General features: G+C 33.0%; 3 protein-coding genes across 10 annotated transcripts in view; 2 read left to right on the top strand and 1 right to left on the bottom strand.

The window, feature by feature from the left end:
• Positions 1–212: 212 nt before the first annotated feature.
• LOC108750208 (pre-mRNA-splicing factor SPF27) lies at positions 213–1778 on the top strand. The gene is made up of 3 exons (XM_018489520.1): positions 213–364; positions 511–776; positions 1367–1778. Exons 1-3 carry the CDS (start codon positions 290–292, stop codon positions 1761–1763), a joined length of 738 nt encoding a protein of 245 aa, XP_018345022.1. The 5' UTR covers positions 213–289; the 3' UTR covers positions 1764–1778.
• A 515-nt stretch (positions 1779–2293) lies between these two features.
• LOC108750207 (colorectal mutant cancer protein) overlaps positions 2294–17717 on the bottom strand; it is an 81084-nt gene continuing 65660 nt past the window's right edge. For 7 of the 8 annotated variants that reach the window (XM_018489511.1, XM_018489513.1, XM_018489515.1 and 4 more), the window contains 11 exons: positions 10237–10498; positions 9667–9812; positions 7992–8213; positions 7594–7782; positions 6918–7108; positions 6189–6455; positions 5933–6128; positions 5204–5395; positions 4942–5129; positions 3788–3890; positions 2294–2426 (listed from right to left, as the gene is read on the bottom strand). In XM_018489511.1, coding sequence (XP_018345013.1) covers positions 2316–2426; positions 3788–3890; positions 4942–5129; positions 5204–5395; positions 5933–6128; positions 6189–6455; positions 6918–7108; positions 7594–7782; positions 7992–8213; positions 9667–9812; positions 10237–10498 — 2067 coding nt within the window. In that variant the 3' untranslated portion in view covers positions 2294–2315. The remainder of the gene's footprint in view (positions 2427–3787; positions 3891–4941; positions 5130–5203; positions 5396–5932; positions 6129–6188; positions 6456–6917; positions 7109–7593; positions 7783–7991; positions 8214–9666; positions 9813–10236; positions 10499–17717) is intronic. The other variant, XM_018489512.1, reaches the window with a different exon arrangement.
• On the top strand, positions 2726–3323 carry LOC108750210 (small integral membrane protein 4). Its single transcript, XM_018489522.1, has one exon. It carries the CDS (start codon positions 3023–3025, stop codon positions 3239–3241), a length of 219 nt encoding a protein of 72 aa, XP_018345024.1. The 5' UTR covers positions 2726–3022; the 3' UTR covers positions 3242–3323.

The raw sequence follows: 17717 nt of genomic DNA, 5'->3' as shown, positions 1-17717 counted from the left end.
TATTAAATTAAAAATAAAATTAAAATTCAAAATTAAAATAAAATAATTTTATTAATTAATAATTTTATTATTTAAACGTTTTAAGAGTTTTACTGTCATAGCGTATTGAAAATCCGCCGAAAAATGGCGGAAAAAAGTCGAAAGCTGTGATTGGCTGCAGCAGATAAACATGCGCAAGAACATGTTTACTTGCATCATGCTCTCTGGTTATACTCTGTGACGTAACTCTTGACAGTTGTAATTTGTTTACAGAAAGTTAACAGAGAATAATTTTTATTTAATATATATTATGGCAGGTGAAGTAGTTGTTGATGCACTGCCGTATATTGACCAAGGATATGATGAGCCGGGCGTACGAGAAGCGGTGAATAAGAATTACATTCATTTTTTTACAATCTAACAGAATAATAGTAATCTGATAGGTTATGCTCTGAAGGAATTTTATTAAGAAAAATTCTCGTGTAAATTTATTTTATTTCAAAATATTTGGGGTTTAATGTTGTTCCTTAGGCGTTGGCGATGGTGGAGGAAGAGACACGACGTTATAGACCGACGAAAAATTATTTGGAACACCTACAACCTTTATGCATAACTGCTTTTGAGACGGAGGTATTGAAGCATGAATTTGAGAGGATGCAGAATCGCTTACCGATGGAAGTGCTTAGTATGAAACGTTATGAATTACCACCGCCTCCGTCTGGTAAGTTAAACGATTTAACTGCATGGAATGAGAGTGTGGAGAACAGCAGTGCGCAATTGGAGCATCAAGCTACTAGGTAAACAAAAGCTACATTTGGTTAATGGTTTAGAATGATTTGGATGTTCACATGCTGTAAACGCTCATATATTTATAAGTGCTTTTCTAGGTTTTTCTAGATGTCACTGGCTTAAACAAAAATATAATATCACAATTTCAATGTCATTACTAAATCAATGAGTGCTTATAAACGTTAAAAAGAATGATATAAATGTCGTTTAAGCACTTTTTTTAGAGTCGGAAATTGAAAGGAAACAAGAGTTTTTTTAGTGAATGTGGCAAGGAGGATTGATCTGCACAATTTTTTGGGTGTAGCATATCTATACAAACTTGAGTTTACAGTACACTGCGAACAGTCACACATTACACACAAAGAAACACAAATATGTATTTCCAATTTTGTATATTTCAATCATTGTTACTGGCCGAATAATTCTCTGTATAAGAGACTACACCTATACTTCGGAGTCAACTCTTCCTCTGTTGAAAGAGTTTAAGAAGAAAAAGAAGCATGTGAACGTCCAAATCAAATACAACTTAGGACTTATTGACATATCATCTGCCTTCTTAGATTTTTGTATCGTCTTCTATACTTTTGTATAATTTTAGAATCTGTAATTTGGAATTGATGATGGATTATGGTTGCGAAGCATGGAAATCCTACTTGGAAGTACTAGTTCAGCTGCTAGGTCATGCTCAGAAGCAGCTGCAGACGCTGAGGAAAAAGATTCAGGAGGTCAACTGGCAGAGGAAATCAATGCAGACTCAAGGAGGCGACAAACTGAGAGCTCTCGAAGCACAGTGGGTCAGTTTGGTGTCGAAAAACTACGAGATCGAGCAGGTTTGCGTACACTTGGAGGAGGAGATGCAAAGGGTATTTTTGAATAAAGAGGCTGTGGAGATTAATGATGTACCAGCGATGGAAGGGCCTGATGTGCCAGGTAACAATGCAACAGAAACGATGGCATTGCAAATGCAGCAACAGGAAGATCAGGATGTAATATAAACTTTTATGTATATAAATAAAAATAAATAATTTATACAGAGATTTTTAACAATGGATATTGTATCCACAAAGAGCATTCGTGGACGTATTATGGGGTATATCTATAATAAAGCAGAGTTTATTTCATTATAGTTTACACATATCACACTTGTGGTTTATGCTTTTACAATATACATATGTACACGACGGTAATCGTTAGCGCGATACACTACTAATTAATTATTTGTAATTTACGACGTGCTGAAGGATCTGTTTTATAATAGGCTGTTTGCGTTGTTCCGTGTATCGATACAATTGCACACATTGCGTAGGCCTAGCTGAATTTCTTTTTTTTTTAATTTTATTTAGGACAACAGCAATATATATCATGATATAATTACAAAGAGCATAGCTAAGCGCCTTTACTTTCGACTATTCGGTGTAAAAAAATATGTGTGTGACTTCGATCTCCATTTTTGTATTCAATCATGTCCTCTTGCGACAGGATAGATGTTAAAAGTAATTATTAGGTTACTAAACTTGCATCATTTTTGCCATTTAATCACTCAATTGTCATAAAGATGTTTCGCTGGCGCCAGAACTTTGAGACTGCAATGCCATACTTCCCTTGTAACCCATTGATTCTTCCTCCAATAGAGCTATTCGTTGCTTCAATGTTTTCACCTGCAAGGGAAAATTAATTTAAGAAAATTAATTTAAGGAATAATGCAATTGCAATATACATCTGATATGTCCGATGCGATCTGTTTGTTAATGTAAACTATGATTTTAAAACACGTAGTAAAAAACGATATATTTTTTTAGTTTATTATTATGCAAAATATAAAAAATCTAAATAACTTATATTCATATATAAGATTTTTTGAGATTTATCCCTTAATATATATTAGCATAATATGTTGTATTTTAAAATATGTGATTTTCTTCTGAAGAATTAAACATTTTTTATTTGTGTCACTTTTCTAATGAAAGTGTGATACATCGCTTATTCAGGGTGTGTTCCATTTGGCTCTCATAATTCTCGCGAACATTATGAAATTTGCCTTGTTTAACATTTAATAAACAATAAGGATGAACTAATTTTATGAACGTTGCGAGGGTTGCGAGCGTCGAACGTCAGCATGGAAAGGCATCTTTAGTATGCTGATTGCGCATGCCTAATACCGCAATCGCATCAGGAACGATCCAATATGGCGGCAGTCGGCTAACAGAGGGAGTGATCGTGTATTTAATTTGGTGAACGAAATTTAGACGTTTCGATGTTATCTTATAGATTAAAATTGTGGAGGTTATATAACAAACTGCCAGGAAAAGCACTCGGAGAGTACCGATTACTGCCGTTATTCTTCATCCTCGGGGCTGCTTTGGAATACTCCATGATCCACTGGCAAATTGGAGAGGTTAACTTCTACAAAGTGTATAAACGTCGAAGGGTAGAGGAATTGGTGGAACAAAGACTAAGGCTTGAACAGGCCTGAAAAGAAAATTTTCGCACCAACTTCCTATTGAGATATCACACAATGACGTCTCTGTCACGATACATCGTATTCTATGCAGCAGCACTGGTTACAATGCTGGCTGGCTCGCAGTACGTTCACAAAATCTACAAACCGCTTGATGACCTGGAGGATCTAGTCGAACAGAAGCTAAAGGAGAGGCGGAAAGAGCTGCAGAAGAAATAGTACTACAGAAGAATGTATCTAGTGTAATAAATTATTGTTGTTTTTACGAACGAAAGATTAATTAATAACTTCATCCATAGTAATTGCCAAAAATTTCTAGCCATATGATTTTACAGTACTTTCTGTGATAATCTATTTTTCAGTTTATGAGTTAAATAAAGTTCTTATAGTATATTAAAGTTCTTAAGTTGTTATAATCAACTTAAGAACATGATTTTAAGTAGTATAATATATTAAGTATTTATATATTAGATCTTTATTTGTAAAGATTCTATCTATGCAATACAATGAAAATACTTATTGGCCAGAAACTTTTCGCAACCATTGTATATTTGATTGTACCTGCACAGCGTGTCTTTCTACCATTCCCAGCATCTGTTGCTCCAGCTTCTTCAATCTGGATTGATATTTCTTCTTGGATTTCTCCAGAGTTTGGACTAGCGCTCTGAAGAGAGGGAAGAAAGTTTTATTTTTATTACAAGGATGAGCACGAAATGTTATATTGTATTATTTATTTATCTGATTTTCAGACTGATAATTAATCCTTGACTAATGGGTCACTTGAACTTGAAGCAAAAATTTTGAATTTCTCTCTATATCAGTCATCATAAGATGGAGGTTCACTTGCATTCTGTATTTAAAACAGAGATTGCTTTAGAATTTGAGTATAGTTTTTCCACAGTTGTAAAAGATTAATTCTATATATATAAACCAAATGATGACATTCCATTTACTACTTGTATACAGGGTGTATCTGAAATAACGTCCACTAATCATATAGCGCTATTCCTAATAAAAAGCTGAGTTGAAAAGTCCTCTACCATTTTGCAATTTTTTCAATATTTTTTTTTAGTTACTCAATGAGCAAAATGTCTAAAATCAACGTATAGGACAACTTTAAGATATCTTTGCGAGTTCTTTAAGAAACATCTTCAAAATGTTTCTCAAAGAACACTGAAGATATCTTAAAATTATCTTATATATCGATTTTATCCATTTATTCGGCAATCTTTAGAAATTAATATCTGGTTAACTATTGCGAAAATTGCAAAATGGTAGAGAACTTTTAATTTTTTATTAGGAATAGCACTATATGATTACAGGGGCGTTATTTGAGATACACTCTGTATATGTACAGCATGCAAATTTTTTGCAATAATCAGGGTTGGGCATTGGAAGTACTTTTACTTAAAATACAGTTATTGCAATACAAGTGTATTTTGTATTTTAATAGAGCGCATGAAAGGATTATGTATTTTGTATTTAAACTCGAAAGATTGAGAGTTTTATATATTTTGTAATTTAAATAATAAGATTAATTGTCAATCTTAGTATTTGAAATACAAAATACTTTCAATCTTTCATTATTGATATTGAAATACAAAATACAAAATGTTTTTTCAGCTCCGCTGAAATATAAAATACAGTTGTCTTACAAATATTGTTTTTCAAATAAAAGTATTCTAAATTACACGCTCAATCCTGGCAATAATTACCCGTTAGCTCTTTTCAAATCGTTGACGAGTTCGGCAGACTGTTGATGTCTGAGTTCGGAATTCTTGTTGACTTCGTCCAGAGTTGAGATCAATTCCTGCAGGCGTTCCTTCAGTCTCGCCTCTCTGCCTAATGCTTCGATCAATTCAGACTCCATTCCCTCACTTTCGTTGTCGCTTAAACCTCGATCCTAAATATATTTTCAATTAGTAAGGCTAATTTTCAGAAAGAGACCTACATACTTGTAAAAATTATACGTGATACCTTGTTTGTTGCCATCGCAAGCATAGCCTCTGCGTCGCTCAGCTGACCCTGGAGGTGCTGTATGGTAGCGTGTTGGGCTGCGATCTGTGTATCGCGAGCGTTTAGCTTCAGTTCTATCGTAGCACGTTCCTTTTCTAGAAGGAACACCCTGGCACGTAACTCAGCCTTGTCTTCTCGCATGGCCATTAGTTCCTAAAAATATATTCTTGAGAAATAAATTTTATGATATTGAACTTTTTTTTTAAATCTTTTTGATTTGTTATGTTTAATTAAAATATATTAATCACGCAATAAGTGAAAAAATTTATATTCGATAAAGATAAAAACGGATAAAAGCGTTCTTCATGCCTATTCATATTTCTTTTTACGAATTTATATAATTTTCAATTCAAGCTGAGCGCTAATTATTTATCTTGAAACAGCCTAAACCGAAACCGTAGAAATATCACAAATAATTTGATAATTTTTATGCTGAATTTTTAGGCATCTTAAAAGAATTTTAATACATATTCATAGAAATCTATAAATAATTTAGTTGCGAAAAATATTACCTCGGTCGGGAAGAAAATATAATACTTTTATGAAACTTATATGCATCAAATTCCAATGAGTTGTATTCTCATTTGTCTATTTTACTTGTGAACTTTATTTGAGCGAGAATCCTGTAGTGCTTTTTTATTTAAAAAAAATGTTCTCTTGAGTTTTTAATTTTCTTAATTAGATATGGACCTGCATGAGCACAGCAGTTTCCAAGTCGAGTTTCCTGGCCTCCGCTAGAGAGATGGTGTTCTTTGAGTTCAGAGGTTCTGCGTGCACGCTCTCCAGTTCGACCGCCGTCGATCTGACCATTGTACGTTCTCCCTTCAGTCTACCTATGTGCCTCCTGAGTCGTTGCTCGTCCTCCACGTTCCAGGTTATTTCCGATCTATCAGAAAGACATTCGTGATAAAAATTGCACACATTACGCACGACGTAAAATACCTACTCGTCCGACAAGACCATGCTGTCTTCCCATGGAGCACCCAACGTGTTAGTACAGTCATTCTCGAGTCTATTTAGCACATGATAAGCAACGTTTTCAGCCGCCCTTCTATTATCGATTGTCACACCGTTTCTCTCGGTGGAAAGCGCAATTTCGCTCTCCAGCAGAGCGACTAGAACGTCGTAGGCCTCAATCGCGCGATCACTGAACGAAAGTGCGAGTCGCAACGCCGTCGCATTCGATTCGTACTTGCCGACTAATAAGCTCAATCTGTAATGCAGGACAAAAATGATCGTTTTACACGTATTGTAGGATTTCAGTAGGATTGTGTCGTATATTTGAAGATCTTTTTCCAATTCAATTTATATACAACTTTTAACTTGAACAATAGTTCGTTCATTAGATTTTTTACACACATAAATAAAGTATACTATTTCAGTGAACTTTTTCATTCTTTAATTTATATGTAACGATTCAGACTCTCTATCATACTAGATGTATACTTCAATAACTCTGTAATTGCCATAAGTTTGTATCAATTATTGAGACCATTACATTTCGAAGAATCAATCTTGAATTTCTGTCGATATACCTTCATCATTATATTTATCACATTATTTTTCACATAGATTATAAAATGCGCTTGATGTATTCGATTTTGATTTTAATTTAATTTGACATTTTTAACCGTTTTTAAAGCTTTTCGGGATTTGTGCACTTTGAGGAACGTACCTATCGCATTGTGCCTTGCTCTCGTGCAATGTGAGCGCGAGGACCGCGTTGTTCGCCCGCGCATGTTCGAGTCTGCTGTTCAATCGTTCCGTCTCGACCTCGAACTGCTTCTCAGAACCGTTCAGCTCCTGCAGGTTTGACTGTTCTAGGAGATCCGACACGAGATGTTCGGCTACCATCGTGGAGCACACCTAAAATTGGAATATAACTATGTGTTTACTGCAAAATTAAAAAAAAAGTACATATCACTCTCTTACTGTAAAAATTATACAACTCAAAAAATTAAGTTTCTCAGAAAAGGAGAAAAACTATTTTTCAACTTGACAAAAAATCGACCAATTAAATATAATATCGGCAATAAAAATATATTTTTAACATTCATAAAATGTTATTTTTATCATTTTTGTTTTACAATCGTTAAAAACCAACCCTTTTGACGATTTCTTTTTCAAATTATCTTTTTTAAGTTCAGATGATTTTGATGACTATAAAGTTAAGTTATAGTTCACTTTTAATGATTGATAGAATATTTATTTACATAATTCATTCATAATGATAACTGTAAAATCGCTTTTCGGTGGCCATTTTTGAAGGGAGCTATATATGTACAAATTTTTACAATTCTTTACATATTCTTATATATGCATTTAGTATTATTTACAAATAAAATTCGTACCCCAAGATTAGTAATGTCCGGACCGGTAATGTGCCTCTCGTCCGTCCTCCTCAATCTCACCCTCTCTGCCATCTTGAGGACTGGCGGTTCCTCCCTCGTCATGCTCTTTGTTGGAGGTGTCTGTAGCGGTGGCAAGAGCGGCGAGCACGGTGCTGTCAAAGGTTCCGGCGAGCTGGTGTTGCCCCTTGTCTGCGAAGAGAAGAGGCGAGGTGTGAAAGAACAAGAAGAGGAATGTTAAATTAAGAGAGAATTATTGCATTTTATTAACATCTCTTTGTTTCTCAATCTCAGTTCTTGCTCTTTCAATTTCAATTTTTCTCTTTATTAATATTAATTTTTTAAATTCTTTTCAAACTCTGTTTTCCATGAAAGACCGATTTCTGAGGATTGCTGCTCACTCGAAGTTCTCGACGCGGTGAATCGCTGCTCACCGTTTGCCTCTGATTGCTGCTCTGACTTTTAAAATGAATCAATTGTGCCTGCAGGCTCGTGATCTCTGCCCGTAACGCCGTGATCTCCTCTTGCAGCGTCGCGACGGCGACGCTCTGGCACGATGCCGCTTGTTGTGTTGGCTCAGGAGTCGGCAACGCGGCTGGACTGTCCAGCTGTTCCCTACCATTCTACATTGAAAATAATAATGCGTTTTTAAAAATATTCTAAATATAGAATATATTACATTGAGAGAAGGTGTTTGATACAAATACGGTCAATATGGAGATAACTTTTGTACATTTAAAAATTCCCGTCATTATCAATAATATTTAATAGATTGCCAAATTGTTCCACTCATTCCAACCTATTTATCACTAAATAAAAAATATAAAAATTCACAGCAAAGTTTGCGGTAAAAATAAATTCTCTCCATATAATTACAACTATAACTGCATGATAAAGTGTTATGATTAGGAATTCCATTTTTACAATTGTTACTTCTTTATAATGTTAGTAATAATAATTATATAGTTTTGCGAAAAAAATATATAATTAGCATAAAAAATGACTAAATTACAGTTATTATAGTATATTATATTATTAAATTACGGTCATTACAGTTAAATTATGGTAATTGCAACCGGTTTTTTCTCTCAATGTAGATATATTATAAGTGAAGGTAATATTATGACACCCCATTTACATTTTATATAATAACTTAGTTAAAAATCAATATTTAAACTTAAAACTTAACGATTATATTCATTAAGTGTTGCTCCATCGATTCCATATTCAAAGTTATGAAATTGCATTTATTATTTAAGGCATTATTTATAAATATGTGACGATATTGTATAAAATTTCTCGAAAAGAAATAGGGGTAGTAATGCGACTTTTCACAAAAATATATTTAGAGAATTAGTTTTGTTCAAAAAAACAATATTTGGTTACAAAATTAACAAAAAAGTAAAATATTACAGAATGTGTGCAAAATGTATGTGTATATATTACACACAACTTCTTCCGCATAAAAGCTGTTCATTACTAAAATTCTATACACAAATTATAGATTAATAAGTAAAGACTAGAGTAATCAATTTATGAAATGTGATTATTTTGATACGAAAACAAGGTTCGAAATAAAGGCCGTCAGCAATCGATTTGAGAGGCCATATTAGCAAAATTAACAAACCAGGCTATTAATATTTGCATAACTCGAGATGTATGCAGTCAAATAAAATGTTAAACAAGCAACACACTCAAATATATATACATAATGTTTATTCGTGTGATAATACGTTTAAGTTTAAGAAGAATCAGGAAGTATATGTAATTAAATGCTAAAATGTATCTTTTACTTCATTAGTCAAGAATTCGCCACCTAGCGAAGATTAAAAAAAAAGGGGCCATTGTACTACCCACACTATCATAATATTAACCACACTATCATAGAATCTGTTCACGTTGCTCGCACGTTTTGCACTCGGCACCCTCGCTTTCTCTCTTTTTAAAGCCAAATATATATCTATCTCATTTTAAGTGCAAAAATATTTGGGGATTTCATGCAACCCGAACAGACCTATTTTCTCCTCCGCGTTCAAAATTAGAATTTTAAAAGTGTTCTTTTCGAATTTTCTTTACTTCTGTCGGTCGATTCTCGTCCTCGCAGCAGCTAGAGTCGGCATCCCCCAAGGTGCGATCCCCATCTCCCTGGATGTCCCCGCCGCCCTCACTCTCCTCTACTGGGTTGGTGATGGAACCCTCGGCGTCCCTGCTCGTCTCGACTTCTGCGCATCAAGATCATCTCTTCAGACCGCGACCACCGACGATTAATACTTACTTGGTACTTCGCCTGACAATTATATGGTTCGGAGAAACGATCTATTCCATCAATCCCGGTTATTTATCGAATAAGCGACTGTCTTTCGCGATAGTACACGTAGTGATGCTACGGTATGTGCGCCGTGAGTCCCTAAGAGACTGCTCTCCTTCTCGGTATCGAGAAGAGGGATCAACAGCAGGAATCGAGAGCTATTACTATTGTTATAGTCGGAGTCTAGGGAGATCCGCTGATTGCCCGCCGGGGAATCGCCGTGGCTTTCGTTACTCGAAGATTCGCCGAGACTCTCGTTCTTCGTTGAGCGAAATCGCGATATTCTCCCGCGTGCGTCGTATAATCGGAGCAGGGTGGAGCGCGGGACGGACTCTTACCGGACTCGTCCTCCTCGGCAATTACGGTAGCGCGATGCCGCTCCAGCTGTCTGCCGAGCTCGGCGATGACGGAGTGCAACTCGGTGAGCCGTTCCTCGTGTCGTACCGCCTGCTGTTCCGCTCGTTGCTCGGCGCGGCCCGCCTGGACCTCCGCCCGCATCAGCGCGGTTTCGGCGGTTTCCCGCGCGCGAGTAGCCGCCACCAGCCGCGAGTTCAGCTCGGCCACCTCGGATCGCAGGGAGGAGAGCGCGGCTGCATGAAGCTGCGAAAGGAAATGCGTCTCTTTCTTTATTTGCCCGAGTTCTTGGAGTCGAAAGATTTCATCGTAATTTCTATAATATTGTATACCGACATAAGTGTACTCTTTAGAACTTTTAGCATGAATCTCACTTTGAAGAGTGAAATCTTACTCTCCGAGATTGAAAATTGGGCCACTCTTTCTCAAGGCTGGCTCAATTTTTATTCTTAAAAGTAAAATTCTATTAACAAAAAATTTAGAAAATATATGAACGATTCTTACAAGAAAAGCTCTAATTTATAAGATCTTTTTCTTGTAACGAGTTCTACAATCCACATTTCATATTCATGTCATCGATAAATAATTGATATATTCATATCAAAATTTAAGATAAAATTTTCTTTGTAAAATTGTGTATCGTGTAATACAAAAAATATTTGAAGTTAAAGGTATAGGTATCTTAATTTCATACTAGATACACACAATCGAATACACACTATAAGCTTTCAATTTTACAGCGTTTCACTAGGCGCACTAAAAACTCGTTCAGTGGCAGCAACACTGCATGAGATTGCTGAGAGTGCGAGTTTATTGTACTCCCAGCTAAATACAGCTACAGAATCAAGTGCCGCGGAAGTGCAATATTTTTGTTACTGTACGTAAATTTCACTTTGAAACAATTAGAAGAATTAAGTGTTTGTTTCAAAGTCAAAAATACTCTCATTAAAATTTCAACCAAGTGAAACAGAGTTATAGAATAAATTGATGAGTAAGTAGAATTATGGAACTTGCATAACCTTGGATTTTGAAGCTATTCCCATGTAGATACGACAATAAAGACGTATGTATATAATAGTTTTTGGATATTGTACTACTCGAAAAACTTGAATAAATAGAATATATGTGAAGCCCTTAAAAAATTTATTTGTGCACTATAAAAAGTATAAAATAATAATTTATTTTCACAACTGTATCGTTCTGTATTTAACATTCACCGTATATGTTTTTAAAATTATCACGTTTATAATAATTTGGCGATGCATCCAAGCTGTCATTATAATAACAAAGAAATGTCAATTAATGTGCAGTATATGTAATCAAAAAGTTCAGGATACCCAAGTTTATAGAGAAAAATGCACATACAAATAATATTAATCCACAATTATAAACATACTTTATTTAATTAATAAATAATGAGGCTCTGTAAGTATAAAACAATATATGTAAAAGAAGGGCAAAGAGCCAGTAATGTAGTAACAAACTTTAATTAAAATTCATATAATTACAAAACGACAAACAAATGTTTCGACTCCGCTTGAGCCATTTTCAATGTTGCGATAATATTCAAACATCGCTATAAAAATATCTATTACATTCTTCATATTGTGTAGTGCCTTGCGAGTAAGTTATATCAGAATTCAAAGTAGTCAGAAAAACAATATTCTTGTCAATGTCGGTAAAAGTGTTGAGAGTCCATTAATAAAAAAGAGAGAAAACGCAGGTAGATGGTAATCCATATCGCACAATGGATTTTTTTTTAATTTGAAGCAAATTTGCAAGAGTAACGAATATCTAACTTCCACGATATCGAACAAACTGCGTTTTTATTAATCGAAACGTTTGTTTGTTATTTTGTAATTATATGAATTTTATGATTAAATTTTAATTAAAGTTTGTTACTACATTACTGGCTCTTTGCCCTTCTTTTGCATATATTGTTTTATTTAATCTTATATATTGTAATTATTCTTCAAGTACAATTCCGTACAGTATTGTTATTTTATCAATAGCATGTAGATCTATGCATACGTATACGGAACCGCACCGTCACGACAGAATTATTTTAAATTAATCAAATAGTTATCGCTCAATTGTATAAAAACAAATAATAAAACGTCAAAGATTAAGAGCGCAACAGCAAGTTAATATATGCTAATGTTTTAATTTATAAACAAATATGCCAACATACATTTCGACTAATACATTCAAGTGATTTTCAATTTCACTACCTAATAGAACAGCTAAAAAGAAACGTTTCTAAACCTACGTATTAAACTACTTAATTCTAAATTACATTCGGATATATAATATTCATACAATAAAACCTATGTTATGTTTTTCTCGCAATTAGTCATCAATTGAAATCCGGCCTCCTCTTGACAGAAATTAAAAATGTCTTAACGCGATAGTTTTTCAAGAGTTTTTCCATATATGCACAATTGTTTTCAACTCCAATAGAACTATTTTTTTTTATTATAAAGTAACATTAAGTTAGCTCATGATCTGTTTTACAGATAGGTGTGGCGGTTTATACTGCACCCCAATTTTAAAATTATATTATGAAAAAACTAAGAGAAAAAAATAACATAAATAAAACTGATTTAGGAAATTACAAGCATTTAAAATGACGTAATATAGTCATTATTATTTGAACTATGCAATTTGCAAAAAAAAAAAATCGTAAGAATTTTATTTTCGTAGAATTCGTTTTTAACTGATTTAGTACAGAGATAAGCCAAAAATACACGAATTATGAGTTTGCACTTCTTTAATTAACAGTTCGTAATTTTATTAGTATTAATACAGTGTAATAGTATTAGTTTCTGAGAAATAAGGGGAAGTCACTTTAGGAAACCTATGTCAGTATCGGCGACTTTCCTCTAACATTGAAAATGACTTGAATGTATTGGTCAAAACGTTGGCATATTTGTTTATAAATTAAAACATTAGCATTTATTGACTTGCTGTTACAATCTTAACACTTGAAGAATTATTTAACTATACATTCGGATTTCATTTTGAAATTTTCAGGGTTACTTCATAAATGAAGTTGGAATATAATAATATTTTTACAAAATTTTTTAATTGGTGAGTTGATGACGAAAAAAATGTTAATAAAAATTGTAAACAAATGGAAAATGATTTATTTATAGGAAAATATTAAATTAAAAACAACTCATCCATAGAACAATTTAAGATCTTTAAAATTAGTCTCTTGCATTTTTTTTGTATAACTAATGCTTTTGATCACAATAATTTGAATGTTGGCATAAGCGATATTTTTTATGAATTTCTGCAACTTACAAGCGTGAATAATTTCACAAAAAAATAAAAAATTTTTTTTCGTGAAATACGTGTGTCTTATATTTTTATCTATAGAATGTCAGCAGATTAAAAAAAAAAAAATTAAAAATGATGATGTTCCAAAGGCGCCCGGCTGTGAAATATACCTCAAATACGCCGTTGGCATGTGTAATTAGCCATATCAGACGTTATGAGACATCGGCGATTATCGGTCACCTAATTAAAAAGCAGTCTCTGTGAAAAGGAAGCGAAGGGTAGGGAGAAATAAATAAAAACGCGTCGATTGCGCGGTCATGTGAACATACATTTCTGGAATATCGTTGGTGCCACGTAGATTTTGTGCTGAGAACTCAGGTAATGTCAATAATGTCGAATCGCTTAGCGAACTGAGAAAAATTCTGTTGTAGTCATCTTCATAGATACAGGAAATATAGCCAAAATTATTAGGCCTTATAAATTTCATAATTCTTAATAGGGATGCATCGGATCGTGAAATTATTTCGAATATCCGAAAAGAAAGTATCCGATCGGATATTCGAGAAGGCAATTTTTCGAGTCTGCTATCCGATATTTTTCGGATATCTAATCGGATTCTAGGACAATGTTTAAAAAAAAAGCTGAATAAAGCTGAAAAAAGAAAAAAAGGGAACACAAAGGAAAAGGAACTGTAATGGGAAAAATAGTGATAATAATTATGAGAACATAACTATATATAATACGAACTAGAAATTAAATGCCTATATTGTTCGAAGTTGGATCTTTAATGCTTAAATACTACAATGTGAATTATATATACTATATATGTATGTACATGCATATATACCATATTTGTAGTCATTTGAACTGGTTTTCCGGACTTATAAACGCAATTAAACTACTGTAATAATAATTATGATTTTAATGTTATTGTCTGAATTTAATTATCAATAGAGATGATAACTGTAGAGAAAAAAAATCATAATTTTGCAGCAATATATAAGATATTACAGTATTATGAGTATGCATACTCTTATTTATATAATAAAAAAATCAACAATTTAATGATATATTATCCAAATATTTATGGTAATAATCGCAAATTTATATCAATTTATATCAATCATATTGTCGATAATATCAGCGTTCTTCAATTACTTCTAGGCCTTCGAGACCCTTCTTGTATGGAAAATTTGTCCAGGATTGACGATCTTTAATTGTATCTCGTCCGTGACATAATGTATCATTTTATCTTTTTTTAGTATTCAATGAACAAGGATAAATGATACATCAAACGCTTTATGTGTAATTCGGAACACGCTTTATATATCCTATTCTTGTTTTACGTCTAATGAATGATAAAAATAGAATGACACGATAGCGCTGATACTATTGATATCGCTCCCTGTAAAACACTGAACGACGGAAATCGAAAGACACTGAAGGAATATACTTGGAAGCCGAAACTCACACGGAGTACACGCGCGCGCCCGCTGGAAGGTTAAAGATAAACGTTTTTGTAATTAAAAATACACTTCGAAGCAAGACACAAATTGCGATTATGGAAGAATAGGGATTATGGAATCCACTTGCAAAAAATTAGTAGAGTTCTTAAAAAGAAAAATTGCGGAAGTTTTAAGACAAAAGGGAAGTGGAATGAAATATTAAATTATTCATTAAATTATTTAATATGAATTTGATTGATTGATTGATTTATTTACTAATGAATAAAATGTACAAACTTTCTTGTCTTTAACAAAAATAATACCAATTTATAGACTCTCGATAATTAAAAATAACGAGAAAACAAAACGAGCAATTTTTTTGTTTTTATTTTGATCTACATACTAAAAATTAGGGATGCACCGGATATCCGAAAAGTTCGGTATCCGGTATTATCTGGCACTTTTTTGATATCCGACTGGATAGTGGTTGATTACCTTTAATCTTTAGATAATCATATATTATGAAATCGAGCTCAAGTCTCTTACCGTTTACGCGCCCTACAGTAATTATTTTATGTAGATTATAATTTATGATGGCGCTACTTATTACAGTGACAACTCGATTCAACATACAATAATTTCATTAATGTTAACAGTAACTGAAATTATAACATAATACTGGCATGTAATAGAGTAGCTGCGAGAAAATTACTCTCACTCCTTATATTTTTTCTGACTTCTGCGACGTAAATTCCAACACGGCGTATGTGCCGGAGTTAAGCCTATAAGATGCCTAAAAATTTTGGACACGGCTATATTTTATGTAATTTTTTTTCATTTTAATTCGCGACTTCACCTTATTAACAATTTTTAATTTTTATTAACTCGTCCTCTCCCCATTTTTCTGACACGTCACATTTTTAATTTGCATCGTTGTTTTCTGAATGTAGATTGTGTTACGCTATCACATTGTCATCAGTGGAAGACATGTTGAATCAATTTTTTTCATTACACTTTAATCTCTTTCTCAGTTCCTTAATTAAATTATTATCAGTTAGCTGATTTTTCAATTTTACTTATTTGTCGTATTTTTTATTGACATTATTATTTTATAATATCATTGTAATGTTATCATTATTTTATGATATCATCGTATTGCACAATAATGTTTTATAATCTCGCATGACAGGTGACCAAAGTTGATCAAGGATGAAATCAATTATCGCCCTGCTGATGGTCATTGCCGTCGTACTCTTGACGACGGTCGTGGCGCAGAATGGAAATACTCAATCAGAGTGTAATCGGCTACCATTTTACCATTGTACCTCCGACAAACATTGTACCTACACAATCCCTCCAAATTGCACCGATCCGATTATGTGTATGATGCAAGGGCAGTGTGAGCCAAAACCTTCAAGTTCCTAAACTCACGGGCCGGAAGGGAGCACTATATCATATTTTCAATTCTCTATGCTGTATTCTTATGTTTCTTGTAATTAATAAAAAATGTAAACGATCGTTGATAGGCAATCACTATGTGCTTAAGCGATGTTTAGACGATCAATAATATTGTTAAACACAAAATAATACATACTGTACGCAAATAATTATTTGTTTCAAGTATTTCAAAAGTTTGTATCTCCGCAAATCTATGTTAAATTCATCACTAGGGTAACTGTCCCAATTACCGTGCCAGTCCCTATTAGTGTGCTTTTGTATTTCGATAAGTCATAAAGAAAACTAGCACGAATAAATAAGAAAAAATATTTTTTCTTGTTAAATTAAATTATTAATACATACGAAGATAATAATTTACTTTATTTTTCGAGTATTAAAGTATTTTACATATTTTTCAAAAGATATGAGGAATTTATGTGAATTCAGTAATACGCACCGCAAGATTTTAAGCTCGTCCCTATTAATGTGCCCTGTATTGGAACTGAGAACGTTGTGTTATGAGTGTACATTGAAATTAATATAATTCAGATAATGATTTACGTAATATTAACTTAAACAATTAGCTTAAATTTATTATCTGTTTTAGTAACTATATATGTTAAAATAAGTCAAACGTGGATAAGCCCACAAATTGGGCACATTAATTGGGTCATCGCCGCTTGGAGGACTCACTAATAGGGGCAAACATGTTTTTTATTTTTGTCAAAAATATTATAAAGTATTAACATTTTCTAGATTGAAGAAATATCATAAGAAAAAGAAATAGTTGAAAAACAATATTGATTGCAAGCAGATAAAATTAAGCAACAATATTTAATAATTAATTTAGCAATAAGCAAGTTGGCACGTTAATATAGGAACAGTTATCCTACAGAGAGTTATCCTACGAAGAGAATTTTCTTTTAAAATTTATCCTGAAAATTATGACAGTTATGCTACAATACAATATTTAAAAAATGTTCACCATGCACTTCAGAAAAATTGATCGAACCTTATTTTATACTTTATGTAATTTTATTAATGAATGAGAAAGATTTGCATTAAAAATTCTTCGAAATACAATGTTATCCTACGATTGTTTTTTCAGGATAAATTCTAAGAAAAAATTCTCTCTTTAAAGTATAGCTTTAAATTTATTCAAAATATGATTTTGAATCCTAGTGAGTTTGATATTTCAGTCAGGTTATTAAACTTCAACCAGATTATTAAATTAAAATAAATTTGATTTGATTATTATATGAAGTCCTTTCTTTGATTAATTTTATAAAATATTTTTAACT

This window comes from Trachymyrmex septentrionalis, unplaced genomic scaffold (assembly GCF_001594115.1).
Source record: "Trachymyrmex septentrionalis isolate Tsep2-gDNA-1 unplaced genomic scaffold, Tsep1.0 scaffold331, whole genome shotgun sequence".
In the NCBI taxonomy this organism is placed as follows: domain Eukaryota; kingdom Metazoa; phylum Arthropoda; class Insecta; order Hymenoptera; family Formicidae; genus Trachymyrmex; species Trachymyrmex septentrionalis.
Note: the sequence above shows the minus strand (reverse complement) of the source record. Positions and strands in the feature narration are given on the sequence as shown.